This window comes from Clarias gariepinus, chromosome 1 (assembly GCF_024256425.1).
Source record: "Clarias gariepinus isolate MV-2021 ecotype Netherlands chromosome 1, CGAR_prim_01v2, whole genome shotgun sequence".
NCBI lineage: Eukaryota > Metazoa > Chordata > Actinopteri > Siluriformes > Clariidae > Clarias > Clarias gariepinus.
Window position 1 is genome coordinate 50,631,152 of NC_071100.1, and position 22,866 is coordinate 50,654,017.

General features: G+C 42.5%; 1 protein-coding gene across 1 annotated transcript; it reads left to right on the plus strand.

Moving 5' to 3' along the window:
- The first annotated feature begins 2,636 nt into the window (after positions 1-2,636).
- LOC128522251 (tyrosine-protein kinase JAK1-like) lies at positions 2,637-22,649 on the plus strand. Its single transcript, XM_053495595.1, has 24 exons — positions 2,637-2,815; positions 4,344-4,550; positions 6,447-6,570; positions 6,671-6,800; positions 6,921-7,084; positions 7,166-7,505; positions 10,394-10,567; positions 11,161-11,318; positions 11,409-11,523; positions 12,182-12,377; positions 12,495-12,592; positions 14,222-14,368; positions 14,976-15,063; positions 15,146-15,273; positions 15,425-15,560; positions 16,119-16,270; positions 16,559-16,709; positions 16,802-16,896; positions 16,997-17,189; positions 17,762-17,886; positions 17,995-18,167; positions 18,554-18,671; positions 18,883-18,993; positions 20,540-22,649. The coding sequence occupies exons 2-24, from the start codon at positions 4,364-4,366 to the stop codon at positions 20,663-20,665; spliced, it is 3,429 nt and encodes a 1,142-aa protein (XP_053351570.1). The 5' UTR covers positions 2,637-2,815; positions 4,344-4,363; the 3' UTR covers positions 20,666-22,649.
- Positions 22,650-22,866: the final 217 nt, after the last annotated feature.

The window sequence follows — 22,866 nt, forward strand, 5'->3', positions numbered from 1 at the left end:
ACGAGCCTTAATGTTTTTTTTGCTTAAAAGTGGTTTGCGCCTTGGAAATCTGCCATGCAGGCCGTTTTTGCCCAGTCTCTTTCTTATGGTGGAGTCGTGAACACTGACCTTAATTGAGGCAAGTGAGGCCTGCAGTTCTTTAGATGTTGTCCTGGGGTCTTTTGTGGCCTCTCGGATGAGTTGTCTCTGCGCTCTTGGGGTAATTTTGGTCGGCCGGCCACTCCTGGGAAGGTTCACCACTGTTCCATGTTTTTGCCATTTGTGGATAATGGCTCTCACTGTGGTTCGCTGGAGTCCCAAAGCTTTAGAAATGGCTTTATAACCTTTACCAGACTGATAGATCTCAATTACTTTTGTTCTCATTTGTTCCTGAATTTCTTTGGATCTTGGCATGATGTCTAGCTTTTGAGGTGCTTTTGGTCTACTTCTCTGTGTCAGGTAGCTCCTATTTAAGTGATTTCTTGATTGAAACAGGTGTGGCAGTAATCAGGCCTGGGGGTGACTACAGAAATTGAACTCAGGTGTGAAGAACCACAGTTAAGTTATTTTTTAACAAGGGGGGCAATCACTTTTTCACACAGGGCCATGTAGATTTGAAGTTTTTTTCTCCCTTAATAACGTAAACCTTCATTTAAAAACTGCATTTTGTGTTCAATTATGTTATCTTTGACTAATAGTTAACGGTTTTTGATGATCAGAAACATTTTAGTGTGACAAACATGCAAAAGAATAAGAAATTGGGAAGGGGGCAAATAGTTTTTCACACCACTGTATACACACATACTGTACACATACACACACATACTCATATTGTATTGTAGTAATGGTTTAGTATAGACAAACAGACAGACAGTGAGGCAGTGTTAAAGGCTACATCTATTAGTTTGAATGTTTGCGTAAATAATTAAAGTGAGACAGCCAAACAGGCAGACAGTGTAACCATAATAATGTGAGGCAGACTAACAGTAAGCCAAAACAGACAGTGAGGCGGACAGACAGTGAGGCAAACAGTGAGACAGATATTGAGACAGACAGAAAGTAAGGCACACAACCAGTGAGACATACAAACAGTGTGGCAGACAGGCAGTGAGACAGATAGTGAGCTAGACTAAAAGTGAGTCAGATAGACAGTAAGGCAGAGATTGAGACAGACGGTAAGGCAGACAGACAGTTTGACAGACAAGTGAGAGACAGAAAGTAAGACAGACAGAAAGTCAGTGACGCACACAAACAGTGAGGCAGACAGACAGTGAGACAGATAGTGAGCAAACAGTAAGACACACAAACAGTGAGGCAGACAGACAGTGAGACAGATAGTGAGACAGACAGAAAATAAGACAGACAGAAAGTGCGTCAGACAGACAGTGAGAAAGACAGTAAGCAGACAGTGAAGCACACAAACAGTGAGGCAGACAGACAGTGAGACAGATAGTGAGCTAGACCAAAAGTGAGTCAGATATACAGTGAGGCAGAGAGTGAGACAGACGGTGAGGCAGACAGAAAGTGGGCAGTGAGAAAGACAGTTAGGCAGACAGTGAGACTGATTGAAAGTGAAACAGACAAAAAGGCAGACATATAGTGATACAGACAGAAAGTAACTCAGACACACACCGTGCCATAAAGGGAGACATGAAACAGGCAGACGGTGAGGCATAGAGAGAGTGAGACAAACAATGAGACAGACAGTGAGACAGGCAATGGGAAATACAGACAGTTAGGCAGAGAGTGAGAGAGACAGTGAGACTGATATACAGTGAATAAGACAATATGGCAGACGTGCAGTGAGTCAGAAAGAGAGTGAAAGAGACAGATTAGACAGTAAAACGCGCAGACTGTGAGGCTTAAAGGGAGACAGATAGTGAGACAGACATTTAGGTAGACAGACAATGAGACAGACAATGAGACAATATGGAATGCTTGGAAAAAATAAACACAGTAAGATAGACAAACAGACAATAAGACAAAAACATAGAACCTCTAAGAGTGTGAGACAAACAGACAGCGAGACGGAGAGACAGACTGACAGACAGACATAGGTTTTTAAATGTCTTTGGAATGAAGATCTTCTGCAACTGGACTTTTGCTGGTTCTGTTCATTAAACCCACTGAGCTGGAAACATCTCTGAGAACCTCACATCTAACACAATAAACAAACAAAATAAAGAATAAACAAATACTGTCGAGAATTTAAATTAATATTTTATACATTAACAATACCATCGTGTAGGATTAAGGACAATTGATGATTATCTTGATGAGTTATACTGTATAAGGACATATCTTTGACGACTGATTCGGTCAATGACTCCTGATTCAATTCATTACTTCATTACAATAAGATACAGCGTGTTTACAGCATTTTAGGGAAACACCTGTATACAATATAAGACACGGTCACAGGGTCACTTTAACTAACATTAGTCATATTTAGGGTCAAAGCGATTAGAATAATAATACGTGTGAGTCGACTCTTATCGATGAGCCGATTCACATGAACCGACTCAGTTAAAAATGATCCGGACTTCCCAGACGGTGTGGCATTTATTCAGAGGAAGAACAACGGGGGCGTTGCTGAGGTCACAACCCGGAAGTCCCGATCAGCCAATCGCGTGCGAGCTCGGGTTGCGTCGTTTACAAGAAACTCGGCGGCGATTTACTTGGAAGCTAAGCGGCTAACTGTGTGTCATGATGGAGCCTGCGGGCGCTGAAACCAGGCATTTAAACACACGGGCTCGACATTAATCGGTGGCGTTTTTATATTTTCGCGAAGACGAATCCGTCCCGACGCGCGGCGGATAAAAACTGATCGTCACTGGTGAGTAGTTTGTGATGTTTTTCTTTCTTCCCGGAGTCGGTGAGTCACGGTGGTTTTTGACAAGCTCTCGGCTCGGTCTCAATCCGCGCGCGGAGGCAGCGACACTCACCCTGTGGGAACAGAGTAACGCATGTGTAGTGCACTAGATAGGCGCACTACTTAGTGTTAGTGGGTGCTGTTTAAGAGGGAGCCCTGGAACTTGTTCCTGTAAGTCAGTATTAACTCTGTGGCCCAGTGTTGTCCAAAATGTCAAATAAAATCAATCATTTCATCTTTTAGTCTCATTTTACCATCATTAACAGAAACTGGTATGTATTAGCAAACAAACAGTAATAATGTAGCTTGTATATGTACATTTGTTATTCATTAAAGCTGGATGTTTTTCTTAAACAAATTACATTATTATTTTTATTACAGAAGTAAAGTATTTCTTGTTAATTTATTATTATTATTATTATTAATTGATATTGTGTTATAGTATTAAATCTCACGTTCCTTTGTTTTTGTCGAGGAGCTTGTTGTTTACTCTATATTTACAATACATGCGCTATAAAAGTGAGAAAACAAAGGTACCAGTTTTGTTTGTAATGTGCTACAAGATTAGGAAATTTGTACAGAATTGAAAAAAAAGAAAAAAAGTTAACGACTGCCTTACAGAATACTTCTGACAGATTATAATTATACAGGACAGTCGTAATATATAAAGCAAATATACTCGACTTTACCATATAACAGGATGAGGTGCGAGATACAGGATTGGAAGGCGAGATATGGGACGTAAAAATGAGTTGTAGAATTGTAAAGCGAGGTACAAGGTTGGAAGGTGGGATGCGACATTGGAAATCGGGATACGAGGTTGGAAGGCGGGACTAGATGGTCAGACTAGATGATGAGTTACGAGATTGGAAGGTGAGTTGTGGGATTAGAAGATGCGATTACAAGGCGCCATACGGGATTTGAAAGTGAATTACAGGATCAGAAGGTGGGCTACGAGGTCGGTAGGCGGAATTAGATGATGAGCTACGAGATTTAAAGGTGAGTTGTGGGATTAGAAAGCGTGATACAAGGTTAGAAGGCGGGATTTGAAGATAAGGATAGAAGGAGAGCTGCGAGATGAAAATTAGTTACAAGAGTGTAAAATGAGTGATAGGAAACCTGTTAGGAGATTAGGAATCTAGCTAAGAACCGTGCTGAGAATATGACCTGAGGTTAAAACACATTGTAAGATTAGGAAATTGGGACATTAGACCAGAGAATACAGTGCGAGGTTAGCAAACAAGCTACCAAACAAAGATGGAAAACAAATCCTGAGGTTAGAAATTGTTACGATAAAACCATCACGAGATTAGGCCTTTCTACAGGACTACAAATGTTATTTATAGTGTTGAGTGAAACCGCGTACAACAATGAGTCCAAGATAATATTCAAATGGATGTAAATCCATGTAAACACACACACACACATATATCACAGTTTAACCATCCACCATGGGTAAAACACATCTCAACTGCGTGTCGTTTCTCCTCAGAGTGTGTTGGTGTGAATATAATGGAAATGGAAGTGGGTCGTCAGATCCTTAGGAAGTTGCAGAGGAGGAAGAAGCCGGTGGTGACGTCGGCCCTGATCCTGCCGGGGCTGGAGGTGCACTTCTACCTGCCGGACACGCAGCAGATCATCCACCTGAAAGGCCGTCACTCGGCCGAGCAGCTGTGCACCGAGGCTGCCAAGAAGCTGAGTGAGTGTCTGCCGACCCCGCTGCGCTCTGATTGGCTGCAAATCGGATTTTCCCATAAGAAATAATGGAAACTGTTCTACAGCCCAAAAAAATTAATACATAAAAATAATTCATACAAAATATTAAGTAAAAATAAAACAAATCAACCTGCACTTTACCTTTAAAAAAACGTAAAAATAAATCCAGACAGATAAGTGTTTCCGTTTGTCACGGTGTCCAAAGATGCGCACACACACAGATACAAAGATCACTGTATACGATGTTATAATAGGATTAGAACAGGGAGAACATTTTAAAGTTCGGGAGCACTTACAAATTTCTTTGTTTTCCAAAGAAAAACACATTTTTCATACAGGAAGCACGGGGAGAAATCTCATCAGAATATCCTGAAGAATTTCCAGCTAGAATGTCTGCCAGTCTGTTACTGCTGCTACGTTTATTATTTCTTCTATTATTTGATGAAAAATGAAAAGTTTGAAGAAAACATTCTTAATTTTTATCAAAAATATATGAGGTCTGTCCGGAAAGTATCTATCCATTGTTATGATAATAGGAAAGTTTCGGAGAGTGCGCTGGAATGCCGACACGCTAGCTGTGACGAATTCACTGTTCCAGTCAATTGGACGCTTCACTGATTTTGCGTTAAATTTGAACAGTCCTCTATGAAAACTATTTGAATGATTCAGAAGGCTTTGATCCTCTTAGGGCAAAACAACAATTCACCCAGGTGACTCACCTTAGCCTATCCCCCCCCCCTTCACCCCTCCACTTCATACATACAGCCAAGTTTCGTCAGTGTGCAACGTCAGGCTTTTCCCAAAACTAAACTCGCTATTGAAAGGGAACAGGTCTCAGACTGCTGATGGGATTCCAGAAAATATATCAGCCTGTTTCGGATTATGGAAGAGACGCTGGAAAAAGTGTGTGTGAAGTCTTCAGGTGCTTACTGCTCTGTGGAAAATGTTTCCTTGTTTCTTCTTCAACAAATGTCTCTATTTTTTATATTACAGCCCCCCCGCCCCTCCGGACAGACCTCGCGTGTGCCATGACACTGAATCTCGTCGATTATCACTTCTGGATGTGGTTGGGATATACCCTTATCCGGACCGAGTTACATTTGTATCTCATTATACATTAAGGGTCTTGCTCAAGGGCCCCAACAGTGGTAGTTTTGTGGTAGTTTGGTGGCGGTTGGTTTTAAATCTGGGACCTCCCGAACCGTAGGCCAACACCTTACTTACTGGCGTACTCCTGCCCCTATATATTAGGCAGCGAGAGAACTTGCTTTCCCCTGAAGTTGATTTGTCAGAAGCTGAAAAAAATGTCCAAGTGTAAGGACCTGTGCAACTTCGACTCGGCGTCAGGACCTGCTAAAAGTCCTCAGAGGAAGGCAAACCAGTAAAGCAGACAATAGACTAACGGGAAGCGGAGGCTGGCACGTGTAGTCCGATTCAATAGAATTCTCTGCAGAGCGGTCAGGGCGCCCATGCTCCACCAAAAGGTCCTACAACAGTCTACGTGCTGGAAAACCTCGGGTCCTGCCCTTCATTCATGTGGTCCTTACTCTGACACTCTTCCTGCCTACCTAAACACTGTAACACACCGAGTTTATGGAGACGGCCTTCCCTGATATCAGTTCAGGAAGAGTTTGAGATGTTGACTCCGCCTCCAATTTCTTTAGGAATTGCTGGAAAGTCCTATCTATGGACTCTCAACTTTTAGGATTTAAAGGATCGTTGGGTCATGGGAAATGACAGATACCACACACACACACACACCCCTTCAGAGGGGTAGTCGGGACCTTGACGGGTCAGGGCTGTTTTGGTGACAAACCCACTCACTTTTACGTGACGTTACAGCTGAAAAGGTCTCTCTCTTTTTTTTTTTTTTCTTCAGATCTGTCTCCATTATGCAGCAGCCTGTTTGCTCTGTATGATGAAACCAACAGGATGTGGTTTCCCCCAAATCATGTGTTCCTCATAGATGAGACGACAAGGCTCAGGCTGCACTATCGCATGAGGTATGTAGACACATTTACAGTAGGGATGTTTACGTAAAAACACTTGACAAATCAAATCGGACTAGTGCGGTCGCACGAACATGTCTCTGCGCTTTCGCAGGTTTTACTTCACTAACTGGCACGGGACGAATAAAGAAACCCTGGCCGTGGTGCGGCACAGTCTTAAATCGTCCGGAAACCAGGGCACGGCCCTCCTGGACTCGCCGTCACTGAGCTACCTGTACGCACAGGTACGGCTACAGATCACGTTATTAACATGTTAACACACACACATTGAGTGGCTTGCGTTTGTGTTTTACTCTAAAATGCTAATTGATGCTAATTTGATGCTAATTGTGTGCTTTGGACAGAGTCAGTATGATTTTCAGACCGGCTCTGCGGCGCTACGCAGCTTTCAGAGCGAGGAAGAGGCCCAGCACATCGAGAACGAGTGTTTGGGGATGGCGGTGATGGCCATTTCCCATGATGCCATGGGCAAAAACCTGCCCGCACGGGAACTAGCAAAGAGATTCAAGTAAGAGCTCGCGTTTAGACACAAATCGCAGAAGTAAATAAGTATTAGTACTGAAACCGCGCTCTCATGTTTTTTCTCCAGGTACAAGAACTACATCCCCGTCAGTCTGAACCAGTCGATCTCTCAGAGGAACCTGCTGACCCGCCTGCGCATCTCCAACGTTTTCAAGGCGTTCCTCGAGGAGTTCAACGACAACACGGTGCTCAACAGCAGCGTCAGCAAGCACGACCTAAAGGTCAAGTACGTTTCCACACTCGAGACTCTGACCAGACACTTCGGCTGTGAGGTGTACCAGCCTTTGTCCGTCAGGATCCACGAGAACGACGAGGTTCCCACGGGTTTCACGGGCAGCACCGGAGCCGGCCGCAGAGTCATTGTATCCGGGACCGGCGGCATCAAGTGGCAGGTCATTTCTCCCGAGGTGAGGCTTTTGTTCTGGCTCGTAAAACTGACGATATTTTGTTTGCCGTCTGTTTTTATTTAACCTTTTCTCGACTGATTTAAAGTGGCAGCACAAGACGTGAAGTAGGGCTGTAGCTGTGGAATATTTTAGTAATCGAGTATTCTACCAAAAATTTTAATGATTAGTCGAGTGTTCGGATAAAATGTACTTTTGCTTAATTAAAGGGCAATGTAAAATATACAAAGATTACAAAGATTAATTGGTTTTCTTTTTAGAAAAATCAACTTTTGATTTTAAATTTTTTAAATGCATTTAGCATTTTATTTAAAATAAACATTGTCATTATTCACAATACAAAGAACAGCTTAAAGTTTACTTTGATGAATTAAGCGCATTACAGTGTCGTACATTCTTATTTTAAAGCCTTTTCTCAGATGCAAAAACTAAAAAAAGGTATTTAAAATGACTAAGTATCAAAAAAAAATTAAGGCAAACATTAAAATAAATAATTATACAAAAACACAAAGTTGTAACACTAAGTCTTACAGAACTAAAAGTTTAAAAATCTACAGCTCAGGCGGGACATAAGCCTTTACTCCGGCGCTGTGTCACGCCGAACAAATAATTGCGCAAAAACATAACGCAAGCTTTTAAAATGAATTAAAAGAAGCTTTGAGGCAGAATTTTGCCTCAAACATTTTTTGTAAATGAATTACTCGAGTTGCTCGAGGAATCGTTTCAGCCCTACCGTGGAGGCAGATTTAGGTGTTCGTCTAAAGTAGATTTATCATGCGAGTCACTTGGAAATGTTTAGAGGTGGAGACTAGATACACAAGTTTTAACCTAAACCCTTTAACATTCTCTTTAGGAGATGAGCATTTTTTAAATGTTCTTGTGGAACATAAGAGTAACAACAAATCAGTGTATTTTTTTTTTTTTTTTTAACAGAACCAAAATATGCTCCTTTTCCAAATGGTTGAGATGTATCTTTATGGTAAAGGAATCCATGTATTTATATAAACATCAAGAGCACAAATGTTTCCTACTTTATTACTCATGCTACGTGTTGACGCGGTTAAAAAGGTATATTATTAATGACAGAGCGATGTATTTTTACTATTTATGTTTTATCATTTTAAGTATATCTTGCCTTAACCAAATGGTAGAAATGGCTCAATCAGGTTAAGTCCGAAACAATTTTTTAAATAAGACCTAGTAATCTAAAATGTGGTCTTCCATGAAGGTTAAAAGCAGAATGTTGAAGTGTTAGCCTGACAACTTTAGCAAACCTGTGTATATCAAGCATTACGTTTATCAACTAACTACAAACGGATAGTAAACATACAGAGATGTGGCTGATGAGCTGTCTCTTCTCTCTCGGGAATCAAACCACAAGTTTACTTTTTATTCTGAAGCTCGTGACTCGAGAAGTGTTAGGAGAGCATTTTTAGGAAAGTGGAAGTGTTTTATGAAATGTAAAAATGCTAAATAGGCTTTTATTTCATAGATACAGTGTACATGACAGCGAGGTCACGCGTGCAGCTGAAGAGCGAACGGCAACAATGTAACATGCAAGTTATCACACTGTAACGCGGGATTGACACTGAGTGGACACTGCGCTGAATCCAGATGTGAACGTTCATGATTTATTCAGTTAATTAAAGCGTCCGATCCCGTGAGACTCCCCGCGGTTCCGGTGGCGCCTTGGCCCGGAAACGGAACACAACCATGGCAACATGTGTAGGCTGTAGTTGTTGGTTTTTTTTTATTCATTTATTTATAAATTTTTTTTTTATTAAAGTTTTTTTTTTTGTCTGGAAAGTGATTTCCAGGAAGATGGGATCAGTTACTGGCAGCGAGCACTGAGCGTTTCATCACCTGCAGTCAGGAGCTGTTTAAACCAGTTTAGACCAGACAGATCCATCAGCAGGAGTCATGTTCGCGTGTGTGTGTGGTTACAGATGTTTGTCACAAAAAGTTCTTGTAGTTTACGCTTAAGTTTATCTATTTGTGTTTGTTTCTGTTGGGCTGCAGTCTGCTTATTTATATATATATATATGTATATGTATATATATATGTGTGTGTGTGTGGAGTCTCTCTTGACTTGATTGTCTTGTGCTCGATTGTTATAAGTTATAAGATCAAACCCGGGGATTTCCATCGAGATCCCTAACGTCTCCGATTGCGCTGTATCATAACAAAGCCGTATGGACGTGTGGTACAAACTCTCACAGGAGAGCGGCCGGGCCGGTTCTGCTCCATGACTCCATGAAGCGTGACTTCGCCCGCCACCTGGAGGGGAATTTAAATATTTTTCCTTGTTAGTTTGAGTCATCAAAGAGAAACCACAACTTCCTCATAGGGAAATCTGCCATCTCACACACACACACACACACACACACACACACACACACACACACACACACACACCCTGCACCACCGGTCTTCCATGCCTGGTCAGAGAAACACGTTTACAGCTCCCATAAAAAAAAAAAGAAAAATCAAATTACACTTTTTATGCCTTAAAAAAAAAAAACATTAAAAAAATTCCGTTGTTCTTGTTTCATACTCTCTCTCTCTTCTCTCTCATGTCGTGTTATTGAGAAACTATAATGTGTAAAAACTCATCTTTCCGCTGACACTGGAGACTCCTTTCACATCGGTCAGTAAAAACGTTTCCCGTGCGTTTCCATGGAGCCATGGACATCCCTGTGAACGAGCCGTTACCATAGCAACTGCCGCGCTGTGAACTTTACCACAGACATGCTCAGAGTTCAGCTAGGTGTTTACTCGGGTCGCTGCAGTCCACGAGCCGTGGTGGTGTTCCTTTAACCCTCTCTCTCTCTCTCTCTCTCTCTCTCTTCTCTTTTTTTTTTTTCCTTTCTCTTTAACTTTCCTCAAAATAGATTCCCCCGACTCTACAGAGGAAGAAGTCAAAGAGGAACAAAAGACAGCATGGTCAGCCGGGCAACACGACGAGAGGCGAGGACTGGACGATGTTCTCAGACTTCCACGAGATCACGCACATCGTCATCAAGGAGGCGGCGGTCACGGTGTACAGGCAGGATGACGGGAGGATGGTGGGTGTGCTTCAGATTCATCATCTGCCCACATATACAGTTTTTTATATATATATATATATATATTTATAAAAAAAAAAAACAGCATGAATTTGCTCTATGGAGAGTTTGGTTTAACCTCCATGACTCACATGGCGGTGGGTTCGAATCCCAGACCTGGACTATTCTTATAACTTTTACTGGGAAAAAGTTAAGTTCTTGGACAAAATTAAAACGGGGAATAGTCCAGCTTCGGGATTTGAACCCAGCGCCATGTGGGTCACGTAATAAAGAGCATAACGATACACAGTTTTAATAGAAAACTGCAAAATGTCAAATTTTCGCTGCGTTCACTGTATTTGGTTATCTAGCGGTGACGTTTCTCGTTCGCTCCTCGGACCCGCCGCCTGTTTCACGTAGATATTTGATGTTTTTAACGTTTCCATACTCTCATTCAGAAATCTGGAAAAAAAAATAAATGGAGAACACTTCGAGGTTCATAATGTGTACTTAGATCTATACGTGTGTTTGTGTGTGTGTGTGAATATATTGTGTAATCATGTGATTTACGGCTCAGCTGTAGAATACTCTGGTGTCTCTTCCCCCCCCAACAGGAAGTGTGCTTCTCCGGCCGCGAGGAGGCCCTGGCCTTCGCCAGTCTGATAGACAGCTACTTCAGACTGACTGTAGACGCGCATCACTTCCTGTGCACCGAGGTGGCCCCCGTCTCCGTAGAAACCAACCTACGTGAGGGATGTCACGGCCCAATCAGGTAAAAATCTGTGCTGTTTTCCTTTTTTCTCTCGTTCCTTTTGTTTTCCAAGTGAAAACGTGTACGTGACATGTTGCGTGTCTCCTGCAGCACCGACTACGCCGTTCATAAACTCAAACAGGAAGGCTACGAGGAGGGGATGTACATCCTGCGCTGGAGCTGCGCGAATTACGACCACGTCCTGCTCACCGTCATCTGCAACGAGGTTCGAGTCAAAGCTTGAGGTTTAATCCAGGCTCAACAGATCCAGAGTTAAAGCCTTGACTTATTCTGTAAAATCTCAGTTTAGACTGTGCAGCACTTAAACGTAGGATTCTCTTTAAACCCCGCGTAATTCACCGCGCAAACTATTAAATATTAATATTAACATTGGTGACATTCTAAATACGGTTTTATTAATCATTTATTTACTGCACATAATATTTATAATAATAACTAATGTACAGGTTCAGGAAAGTTGTATATCTAAGTGTTAATTATATTTTTAGTATAAATTATTTATATTTATAAATATCTGATAAATTCCTATATCTTCTTTTTCTCCAATCTATCACTGATTTAAAAAAATCAGCTTAAATACATTCTGACATTTTTTATTTGCTGTTAAAAGCTACTTTTTATTTTTAATATTATTCATATACATTTCACTCATTTTTATTACAAATTTATTTTTATTTTTAAAATATTTCTTTACTTTTTTAAACATGCATTTTATTAGTTTTTCTTTTTATGCCACTGGTATTAATAAACAAAAACTAATTACCAAAATTAATTCAGTTAACCAGATTCATTTATCTAAAATGTCTTAGATTTTTATTTCCAAACCATTTTAATTTTTTGTCCCCATGTGATTCTCTTTCCAGAGGGACGCCTCAGGTGAGATCATGAAGACCTTCAAGAACTTCCAGATCGAGAGGACGGAGGGCGGTTTCCGTCTCTGTGGGACGGAGCTGGAGAAGCCGACCCTGAGGGAGCTGACTGACCGGCTGTGTGGTCACTGTCTGAGCACGGACAACACCACGCTCAAGCTGGCACGAGGTTGTCCTCCTCAGCCCCGAGGTAGAAATGAAAACACGCCTCTAACATACGGAAATAAACAGATCCAGTCTGAGATAACTTTTATTTTTTAATGACTTGTTGTTGCTGGATTTGATCTGATGTCCCTCTGCGTTTCAGAGCTGTCTAATCTCCTGATGATGACGCGGCCGGACTCCGTCACCCTGCCGACCCCGAGCACCGTCTTCAACCGCATCAACAAAGAGGACATCGTACAGGTTCGCAGCCGATCCTGAGCTCTGCCTCAGACGTCTGATCTGTGACCAGATTTCATCTTGTGTGTCTGAGTCACTGTCTGCTGAATCACTGGGTTTTCCGTCGCACTGCCGTGTATCAGATTTAACCGTTTAACTACAGAGCTGGACTTTTCAGTCACTTAAATGCACTGACTCGATAAATCATTTAGTCTCTGAATCACTGAGCCACTAATTCGTTTAGTTACTGAATCATTTGAGCCACTGAATCGCTCAGTTATTGATTCACTGAGCCACTGAATCGCTCAGTTATTGATTCACTGAGCCACTGAATCGCTCAGTTATTGATTCACTGAGCCACTGAATCGGTCTGTTATTGATTCACTGAGCCACTGAATCGCTCTGTTATTGATTCACTGGGCCACTGAATCGCTCTGTTATTGATTCACTGGGCCACTGAATCGCTCTGTTATTGATTCACTGGGCCACTGAATCGCTCGCTTATTGATTCACTGGGCCACTGAATCGCTCGCTTATTGATTCACTGGGCCACTGAATCGCTCGCTTATTGATTCACTGGGCCACTGAATCGCTTGCTTATTGATTCACTGGGCCACTGAATCGCTCGGTTATTGATTCACTTAGCCACTGAATCGCTCGGTTATTGATTCACTGAGCCACTGAATCGCTCAGTTATTGATTCACTGAGCCACTGAATCGCTCTGTTATTGATTCACTGAGCCACTGAATCGCTCTGTTATTGATTCACTGAGCCACTGAATCGCTCTGTTATTGATTCACTGAGCCACTGAATCGCTCGCTTATTGATTCACTGGGCCACTGAATCGCTCGCTTATTGATTCACTGGGCCACTGAATCGCTCGCTTATTGATTCACTGGGCCACTGAATCGCTCGCTTATTGATTCACTGGGCCACTGAATCGCTTGCTTATTGATTCACTGGGCCACTGAATCGCTCGGTTATTGATTCACTGAGCCACTGAATCGCTTGGTTTCTGAATCATTGAGAATCACTGAGTCACCGCGACCCAGAATCACAGAGATACTTAATCATTAAATCAACAAATTGATGACTTCCTGTCTCACTCCATTACTAAATCTTTGAATATTCGAGCTCTGAGGTAACTAACGAACAGCGGTTGTGTGTACACTGACCTTTAGATCAGAGGAAGAAATTTATATCCCCACCCCACTTTTTATTTATTATTATTATTATTTTCTTTAATAAAACCTTTAAACCTAAGAGCGATTATTAAAAACTGAATTAATTTGATTTAACCATTAAAATTTAAGAAACCTTCTAATAAACTAGCAGAAATCAAACCCAAACAATCTACAGTACATCACTTCCTGTTTTACTGATAATTTCATAATGATCATCACTTCCTGTTTTTACCTTGAAGTGCTTCTGAATAGAAGAATAGAAAGATTGAGACGAAGAGACAGCGAGAGACTGACAGACAAGTGCAGACAGACAGGGAGTCTATCTCTGAGAGACATACAAGAGAGAGAGGGGGACAGGGGACTTGATAAAGCAGTGTGTGAATGAAGAACAAACTGTCTCTCTGTCTCTGCCCCCCTTTCTGTTTGTCTCTCTCTCTCTCTCTGTCTCTCTCTCTCTCTGCTCCACAGGATGTACACTTGGGTAAAGGAACTCGTACAAACATTTTCTCCGGCACGCTGCGACTGAAGAGCGACAAGGACAGTCTGATCAGCTTCAACAGTGAGGACGTCCCTGTGGTGCTGAAGGTTATCGGAGCAGGACTTAAGGACGTTTCAGTAAGTGTGTGTGTGTGTATGTGTGTAAGTAGAATTGCAGACTTCAGTTTTACAATAAAATGAGAAATCCAACACTCCAGATTACGAGTCCCTAAAAATAAAGAGAGAAAGATGAAAGACATGGGGACAGTGAGACTACAGAATGATTAATAGGTAGACAGTGAGACAGAGAAACAGTCAGTGGGATAGAGATTAAGACAGACAATTAGAGATGGACAGTAAGACAGATGGATGCTGAGGCAGACCATATATAAAGAGACAGATGGACAGACAAATGATGAGACAGAAGTTCAAACAGACAATAGATGGATGTAAAGACAGACAGGCAGAGAAAGATGGAGAGAGATGGGCAGGAGCCAGAGACAGATAGACACCAATACAGACAGAGAGACAGATGGAAGGACGAGGACAGAACAATGAACTGTGAAAAAGAAACGTATGCACAGGAAGTTAGACAGGAGCTGAGACACAGACAGTGAGACAGATAGACGTACAGAGAGTGAGACAGTAAATATTAGCTGCATATCCACTGTGCTAGCTAGCATGTTGCGTTATGGAGTGTCCTAATAAATTCGGCGCGACGCTGTGTCTCGGTTTTTCTCCCCAGGGCTTCTTTGAAACCGTGAGTCAGATGCATCAGGTCTCGCACAAACACATGACGCATCTGTACGGCATCTGCCTGCACAGCATGGACAGTAAGTGTCTCCGCGCACCACAGGGTAACGCACACGTCTCGCGGGTTTGAGAAATCGTGCGCTAACGACTTTTCTTCCCCAGTCATCATGGTGGAGGAGTTTGTGCAGCACGGACCTCTGGACCTGTTCATGCGCGCTCATCACGCCGACCTCACGCCCTCCTGGAAGTTTCAGGTCGCCGAGCAGCTCGCTAGCGCCCTCAGCTACCTGGTGAGACAAATCGCACTATCGCATGTGTTTAGCGTCGCCTGTTAACGTATGTTAGCGAAAGGTTGATGTTAGGGAAATGTAAACTCTCTGAACAGTCTGATTCTTCTGTATGGTTTTTAATGTCACGTATGAATGTTTCTGTGTTCTTCAGGAGGATAAGAAGCTCGTCCATGGCTTCGTGTGCACTAAGAACATACTGTTAGCGAAAGACGGTCTGGAAGGACATCAGGCTCCGTTTATAAAGCTCAGCCAGCCGGGAGCCTCCATCAGTGCTCTTAACCGAGAAGGTAAGGAAGAACCGAACTCATAAAATACTACACAGACCTCGCCCTGGTGTTGGTTTGGGACACGCCCACAGTGCACTTCATGATGGTATACAGGATGGTGTTGGTTTGGGACACGCCCACAGTGGACTGATGATGGTAGTGAATAAGGCAGTGTTGGGTTTGGGACACGCCTACAGTGGAATTATAATGGTAGTGAATTAAAGTGGTGCTGGTTTGGGACACGCCCACTGTGGACTGATGATGGTAGTTAATAAGGTGGTGTTGGTTTGGGACACGCCCACAACAGATTGATCATGGGGAATAAGGGGCTGCTGATTTTGGTAAACTGATGATAAGGAATAAATTGGTGTTGGTTTAGGACACGCCCACAATGTATGATGGTAGTGAATAAGGTGGTGTTGGTTTGAGATACGCCCACAGTGGGCTGATGATGCATGTAGTAAATAAGGCTTGTCCAGTATGTGACTGTTTTATATTTCTGTAATTTGTTGTTAAGCAGTGTAATAACGTGTGTGTGTGTGTGTGTGTGTGTGTGTGTGTGTGTGTGTGTTGTGACAGAGTGTATTGACAGGATCCCGTGGATCGCCCCGGAGTGTGTGAAGAACCCTAAAGCACAGAACGTGGCTGCGGATAAGTGGGGCTTCGGGACGACGCTGTGGGAGATCTGCTACAACGGAGACGCGCCGCTCAGGGACAAGAAGCGCGCGGAGGTGCTCGTCTCTCTCACTGTCTCATTCTCTCACCGCTCGTCTCTCTCACTCTCTCATTCTCTCACCCCTCGTCTCTCTCACTCTCTCATTCTCTCACCCCTCGTCTCTCTCACTGTCTCATTCTCTCACCCCTCGTCTCTCTCACTGTCTCGTTCCCTCACCGCTCGTCTCTCTCACTGTCTCGTTCCCTCACCGCTCGTCTCTCACTAATTTTATTCATGGATATGCAAATGTATTTAAATTCACGTGTGTGTGTGTGTGTGTGTGTGTGTGTGTGTGTGTGAGTAGAAGGAGTGGTTCTATGAAGCCGAGGGCGCTCTGGTGATTACCAACTGCAGCGAGCTGGCCGAGCTCATCACCCAGTGCATGAACTACGACCCCAGGAAGAGACCGTTCTTCAGAGCCATAGTGCGAGAGCTGGACCGCATTAAGGAGCAGAGTGAGTTCACTACGAGCATTACACTCTGTCATAGACACACACACACACACACACACACACACACACACTCACCACTCTCTGTCTCTGCTCAGACCCGGCGATGGTGTCGGGTGACGTTCCCGTGCAGGAGATCGACCCCACGATGTTCGAGAGCAGATTCCTCAAGAGTGTCCGCGACCTGGGAGAGGTACGGCTTCTCACCGCGTACACACACACGCGCACACATGCACACACGCATCGTCTCTTTCCTCAGTGTGTAAGAGTGTGTGTGTGTGTGTGTGTTGCAGGGTCACTTTGGGAAGGTGGAGCTGTGTCTGTACGACCCACACGGGGATCACAACGGGCAGCTGGTGGCCGTCAAGTCGCTCAAGTCTGAGACTGAAGGAGCCGAGTGCAGCAACCTGAGGAGGGAGATCAACACCATGAGGGAGCTTTACCACAACAACATCGTCAAGTACAAGGGGATCTGTACCGAGGAGGGTCAGAACACACACACACACACACACACACACACACGCAAGGAACATAAGCATAAGAAAACAAATACATTTCTACTCTTCGTAATATGGTTACTTTTATTATCTTATTGTTTTAATAATAATAATATTTTGTTGTTGTATATAGTAAAATGTTAAAGAATTACATCATGATGCATTTTTTATTATTAATTTAAATAATTCATTCATTAATATGTATGATATTTAATCATTTTTCAAATCCAGCAGTTTCATTTTTTAACTTCTATTTTTTTGCTCTTTTTTCTACTTTTTTGTTCTCTTTCCCATCTTTATTTTATTCTTAAAGTTTCTTTTCTCATTTTTATTCTTTTTTCTTTTTTATCTTAATTTTTTCCTAGTTCTCATCTTTATTTTTTTTTATCTGTATTGCTATTTCTTTTCAATACTTTTTGTACTTGTAATGTACTTTGTAATTTTTATACTTGTTCTTTCTTTTTCTTTTAATTTCAAACCTAAGAATCATTGAACAGAATAAGTGTGGGACCAGAAAGTGAAAGTAAAAATGTTATTGATAAGTGTGTGTGTGTGTGTCAGGTGGGAGAACGATTAAGCTGATCATGGAGTATCTGCCTGCGGGGAGCCTGAAGGACTATCTGCCTCGTCACAAAGCCCAGACGAACCAAAAGCGCCTGATGCTCTACGCCATGCAGATCTGTCAGGTACCGACCTCTTCATCACCATCATTCTCCTCATCATCAGTGTAGTCTAGTCTAGTAGCTGTCCTCTATCTTATCCTGTGTGTGTGTGTGTGTGTGTGTGTGTGATAGGGAATGGACTACCTGGGCTCTCAGAACTACATCCACAGAGACCTGGCAGCGCGTAACGTGCTGGTGGAGAACGAGACGCTGGTGAAGATCGGAGACTTCGGCCTGACCAAGAGTATCAAAGACAACGAGGAGTACTACACGGTCCGGGAGGAGCAGGACAGCCCGGTGTACTGGTGCGCACTGGGACACACCCACAACACACACACCCCCTTCCTCCCCTTGTTTTTTTTCCCTCAGGGAACGTCTCTGTGGTAACTGTGTTGATTTTATTCCATATGTTGACGTGTTTGCTGATAAAGAGCTGCTGCTGTAGAGCAGGACACGCCCACTAGGGGGCGGGGCATACACACTTCTATGCATAAAGAGCATTTATTTTAAAATCTTTCCCATTTTTGTTCAGATTTTCTTGGCAGTTCCGTTAAATTTAAAATGTAACGCATCTTCAAAGGTTGTTTGAAATTCTCCCTTTGATCTTTTACCCTCCTGCATGTGAACGTTCTGTGCGTGTATCTGTTCTGTTAGACGCCTGTTTAAAGGTTCTCTGTGTGTTCATGTGCAGGTACGCGCCCGAGTGTCTGATCCACAGAAAGTTCTACAAAGCATCAGACGTCTGGTCTTTCGGGGTCACGCTGTACGAGCTCATGACCTACTGCGACCGCAAGATGAGTCCTCCTGAGGTAAAACATCCTGAGGAAGCGTCCTGTGAGGAGATCCCTGTGGTCCTACCAGAGCATCCTGTTGCTCAGCGCTGGCACTGGAGACTCCTTACACTGATGTTACAGAAAACCTCACAATTTTAATGATTACAGTTTGTTTGTTTGTTTTTATGGTAACACAAAACTGTTTTTGGTTAAATTTTGGTCTCACATTTTGTTTCTTCTCACAAAGATGTTCCTGAACACGATTGGACGATCACACGGCCAGATGACGATGGCACGACTGGTGAAGGCTCTGGAAGGTGGCTGGAGACTGTCCATTCCTCCGTCCTGCCCAGATATAGTGAGACACCTACTCCTTCTGTACACTCTCCTGATCTATGTTCTTCACCTTCTCCTTCTTAACATTATCATGTTCTCCTTCTCCATCTTCTTACATTCTCCAAATCACGTTTTTCTTCTTTGCTGTCTCACGTTCTCCGTCTCATATTCTCCTTCTCACGTTCTCCTTCTTCACCGTCTCACGTTCTCCTTCTCCACTGTCTCACATTCTATTTTACATTCTCCGTCTCACGTTCTCCTTCTCCACCGTCTCACGTTCTCCTTCTCCACCGTCTCACGTTCTCCTTCTCCACCGTCTCACGTTCTCCTTCTCCACCGTCTCACGTTCTCCTTCTCCACCGCCTCACGTTCTCCTTCTCCACCGCCTCACGTTCTCCTTCTCCACCGTCTCACGTTCTCCTTCTCCACCGTCTCACGTTCTCCTTCTCCACCGCCTCACGTTCTCCTTCTCCACCGCCTCACGTTCTCCTTCTCCACCGCCTCACGTTCTCCTTCTCCACCGCCTCACGTTCTCCTTCTCCACCGCCTCACGTTCTCCTTCTCCACCGCCTCACGTTCTCCTTCTCCACCGCCTCACGTTCTCCTTCTCCACCGTCTCACGTTCTCCTTCTCCACCGCCTCACGTTCTCCTTCTCCACCGCCTCACGTTCTCCTTCTCCACCGCCTCACGTTCTCCTTCTCCACCGCCTCACGTTCTCCTTCTCCACCGCCTCACGTTCTCCTTCTCCACCGCCTCACGTTCTCCACCGCCTCACGTTCTCCTTCTCCACCGTCTCACGTTCTCCTTCTCCACCGTCTCACGTTCTGTTTCATGCTCTCCTTCTCACGTTCTCCTTCTCAGATTCTGTTTCACGTTCTCCTTCTCCACCGTCTGACATTCTGCTTCACATTCTTCTTCTCATGTTCTCCTTCTCCACCGTCTCACGTTCTCCTTCTCCATCATTTCACGTTCTGTTTCACGCTCTCCTTCTCACGTTCTCCTTCTCAGATTCTGTTTCACGTTCTCCTTCTCCACCGTCTGACATTCTGCTTCACATTCTCCTTCTCACATTCTCCTTCTCCACCGCCTCACGTTCTTCATCTCACATTCTCCTTCTCCACCATCTCAAATTCTGCTTCACATTCTCCTTCTCTGCCGTCTCAGGCTCTCTACCTCACATTCTGTTTCGCATTCTCCTTCTCCATCTCACGTTCTCCTTCTCGCATTCTCTGTCTAACGTTCTCCTTCTCCACCATCCCACATTCTCCTTCCTCACCATCTCACGTTCTCCTTCTCACATTCTCCTTCTACACCGTCTCACGTTCTCTATCTGCAATGTCTCACGTTCTGTTTCACGTTCTCCTTCTCCAATGTCTCACATTCTCCTTCTCACATTCTCCTTCTCAACCGTCTTACGTTCCCCATCTCACATTCTCCTTCTCACATTTTCTGTCTAACGTTCTCCTTCTCCACCATCTCACATTCTCCTTCCTTACCATCACACCTACATTCTTTACACTCTCTGCCTTCAAGTTCTCACCACGTTCCCCTCCTCCACGTTCTGCAGGTGTACACACAGATGCGGAGGTGCTGGGCTCCCGCTCCAGAGGACCGAGTGGACTTCAAAGCTTTGATCGAGGTGTTTGAGCGCCTCTTGTCGAGTGAAGAGCTCAGTTTGGTGCGCAGCTGTTAGAGCGCTCACTTTCTCACACTTTTATCTCCTTCTGTTTCCCGTCTCCTCCTCTTTAAAACGCCTGACCTCTGAGATTCTGCAGTGGTAACCAAGCGAGAGGGACGGGTTTTTTAGGTCAGGAGACCCCTGAGCACTTAGACAATGAAGATTTAGAAAATTAGAAATAATTAAACGGAATTATTCTCCATGTGGTAATGTATGTTTACAATAATAGATGTTATTGGTTCAGATATATTAAATCGAAATATAAAAAACGCCTCGATAACTGCATAACAGTTTTTATTTTGCACGACTTTAGGGAGCGAACCCACATTAAGGACGTGAGTTCAGATAATAAAGTTCTAAAAAGTGGCGTGATATATTTGATTCAGTATTTAAAGCAATGGCATTTTAACCAATCGGGAAAAAGAAAGCCCCGTCTCTCGCACTAGTAATTGCACAGGCTAAGGGGCGTGGCAAATGATTTTAATTGATGTAACAGCTTTGGCTAAAATCATTGACTGGTATGTTTAAGGCCGATTGTCTGCGTTACAGAGTGACGGAATCAGACTCCTGCGTCACAAAGATTTCTTATACGTGTTTGATTTATTCAGTAAATGATTAAATCTGTTCTGTGTATGAAGTACTGAACATTTACATCATTTGGAAATTAGTTTTTACGTCATTTTAGCTTTGTTGTTATGTGTAAACAAAAAAACAAACAAGAATTTTTCTAAATACAGTAAGGTCTGACATTTGCCAGATTATTGGTAAAAAATACATACATGATTTATATTTAAAAAAAAACAAAAAAAGATTTATAAAATATTATTTGCATTAATGATGTGGTGTGCTAAGTCAGGGAGGAAAACGATATTCGCGTGTGCTAACCGTCCCAATCTCTCATGGAAGAGCGAAACCGCTCTAAACCTACACTGAAATCCCTCGTCACGTAACGCGGGTTAGAGGCTGCAAGTCGGAATCCTGATCAAAATCTAATTAGAATGTTATTTAAAAAATAGCGCCGATGTTAGCATGTGTTTATGAGGTACGTGTAATAATTATGTAATAAATAATTATTATAAATTATAATACTAATAATAATTATAAAATAATAAAAAGAGCTATCTGTGAAAAAGAAAATTTAAAAACACAATCTCTGTTCCTGAAATGTGTTGATGTGTCACAGTAATATAGGTTATGTCCAGGTTTTTAACTGTACAAGTTAAAAAAAAAAAAAAAAGATGTATTCGTCCATAGACATTTATTATTTTTTTTTTTTACTCAATGTTAATGTTTAATAAGTCAGGTGAAAAATAATTATCTGATTCTCTCTCTTACAAAAAAAAAAACAGAAACCCAAAAACCCCACAATGTTGCGGCTTGCCATTATGAGACTCTTTAACCTTGAGCTGCTCCATCCCTGTTCACAATAAAACACTTAACAGTTACACAGTTGTGGAGGAATCTCATGGCCTTGTGACTCTTCAATTCTGTACTTGTGTTTTTTTTTTTTTTTTTCTAATATCACACACTTGTGATTTCTATTTCCATCAGTACACGTTCACGCAGCATTGTCTAAACCAGATATATACGGTGTTTGTTTATGGGTTAAAGTTAAATACACAAGCTAATACACGAGAGCATGAAGTCAGACTCGAAATCATGAGATAGAAGGAAAAAAATCTCATTAAGAAAAGAAAGTCACGATTGTGAAAGAGACCTGTTTAATGTTTCCTCCTGTGTGTCAGAATTAATCACACTATTCTCATGTCGTCTTTAAATATACAGGATATATTTTTATGTTTTAAATAGTTCTATTACAAATATATATATCATGCTATCCTCTGCAGTTTGCACAGAATCCTCACATAGCAGGTAAATTACGAGGGATCTGAATGTTAGTGATAATCAAATGTGGCGTTTCACTTTGCTGCTTTGTTATTCATGTCCTAGTCAAAATCATTAAAACCTTCTCTTTATCAATAAAATTCACTTTATTTTATTGGTGAAAACCTTCTGGTATTTGTCTTTCTTTACACGTCACATTCCTGAGAAGTAAATCAGCAGGTTACACTCTTACGCCTCTTACACTCAACGTGTTAAAAAATGTCCTGTATTAAAAAAAAAATAATAATAATAATAATTTTCGCAAAATCACTTTATAAACTTGTATTTTACCGAAATAAATTCTTTTACATTTTCCCTGTTCCATTGAGTTT

Excerpts from the sequence above, each read along its gene's own strand:
- LOC128522251 (XM_053495595.1), top strand. The coding sequence starts at position 4,364 with ATGGAAATGGAAGTGGGTCGTCAGATCCTTAGGAAGTTGCAGAGGAGG. Across the intron at positions 11,524-12,181 it reads TCACCGTCATCTGCAACGAG|AGGGACGCCTCAGGTGAGAT; the intron begins GTTCGAGTCAAA and ends TTCTCTTTCCAG. Across the intron at positions 15,064-15,145 it reads CTGCCTGCACAGCATGGACA|TCATCATGGTGGAGGAGTTT; the intron begins GTAAGTGTCTCC and ends TTTCTTCCCCAG.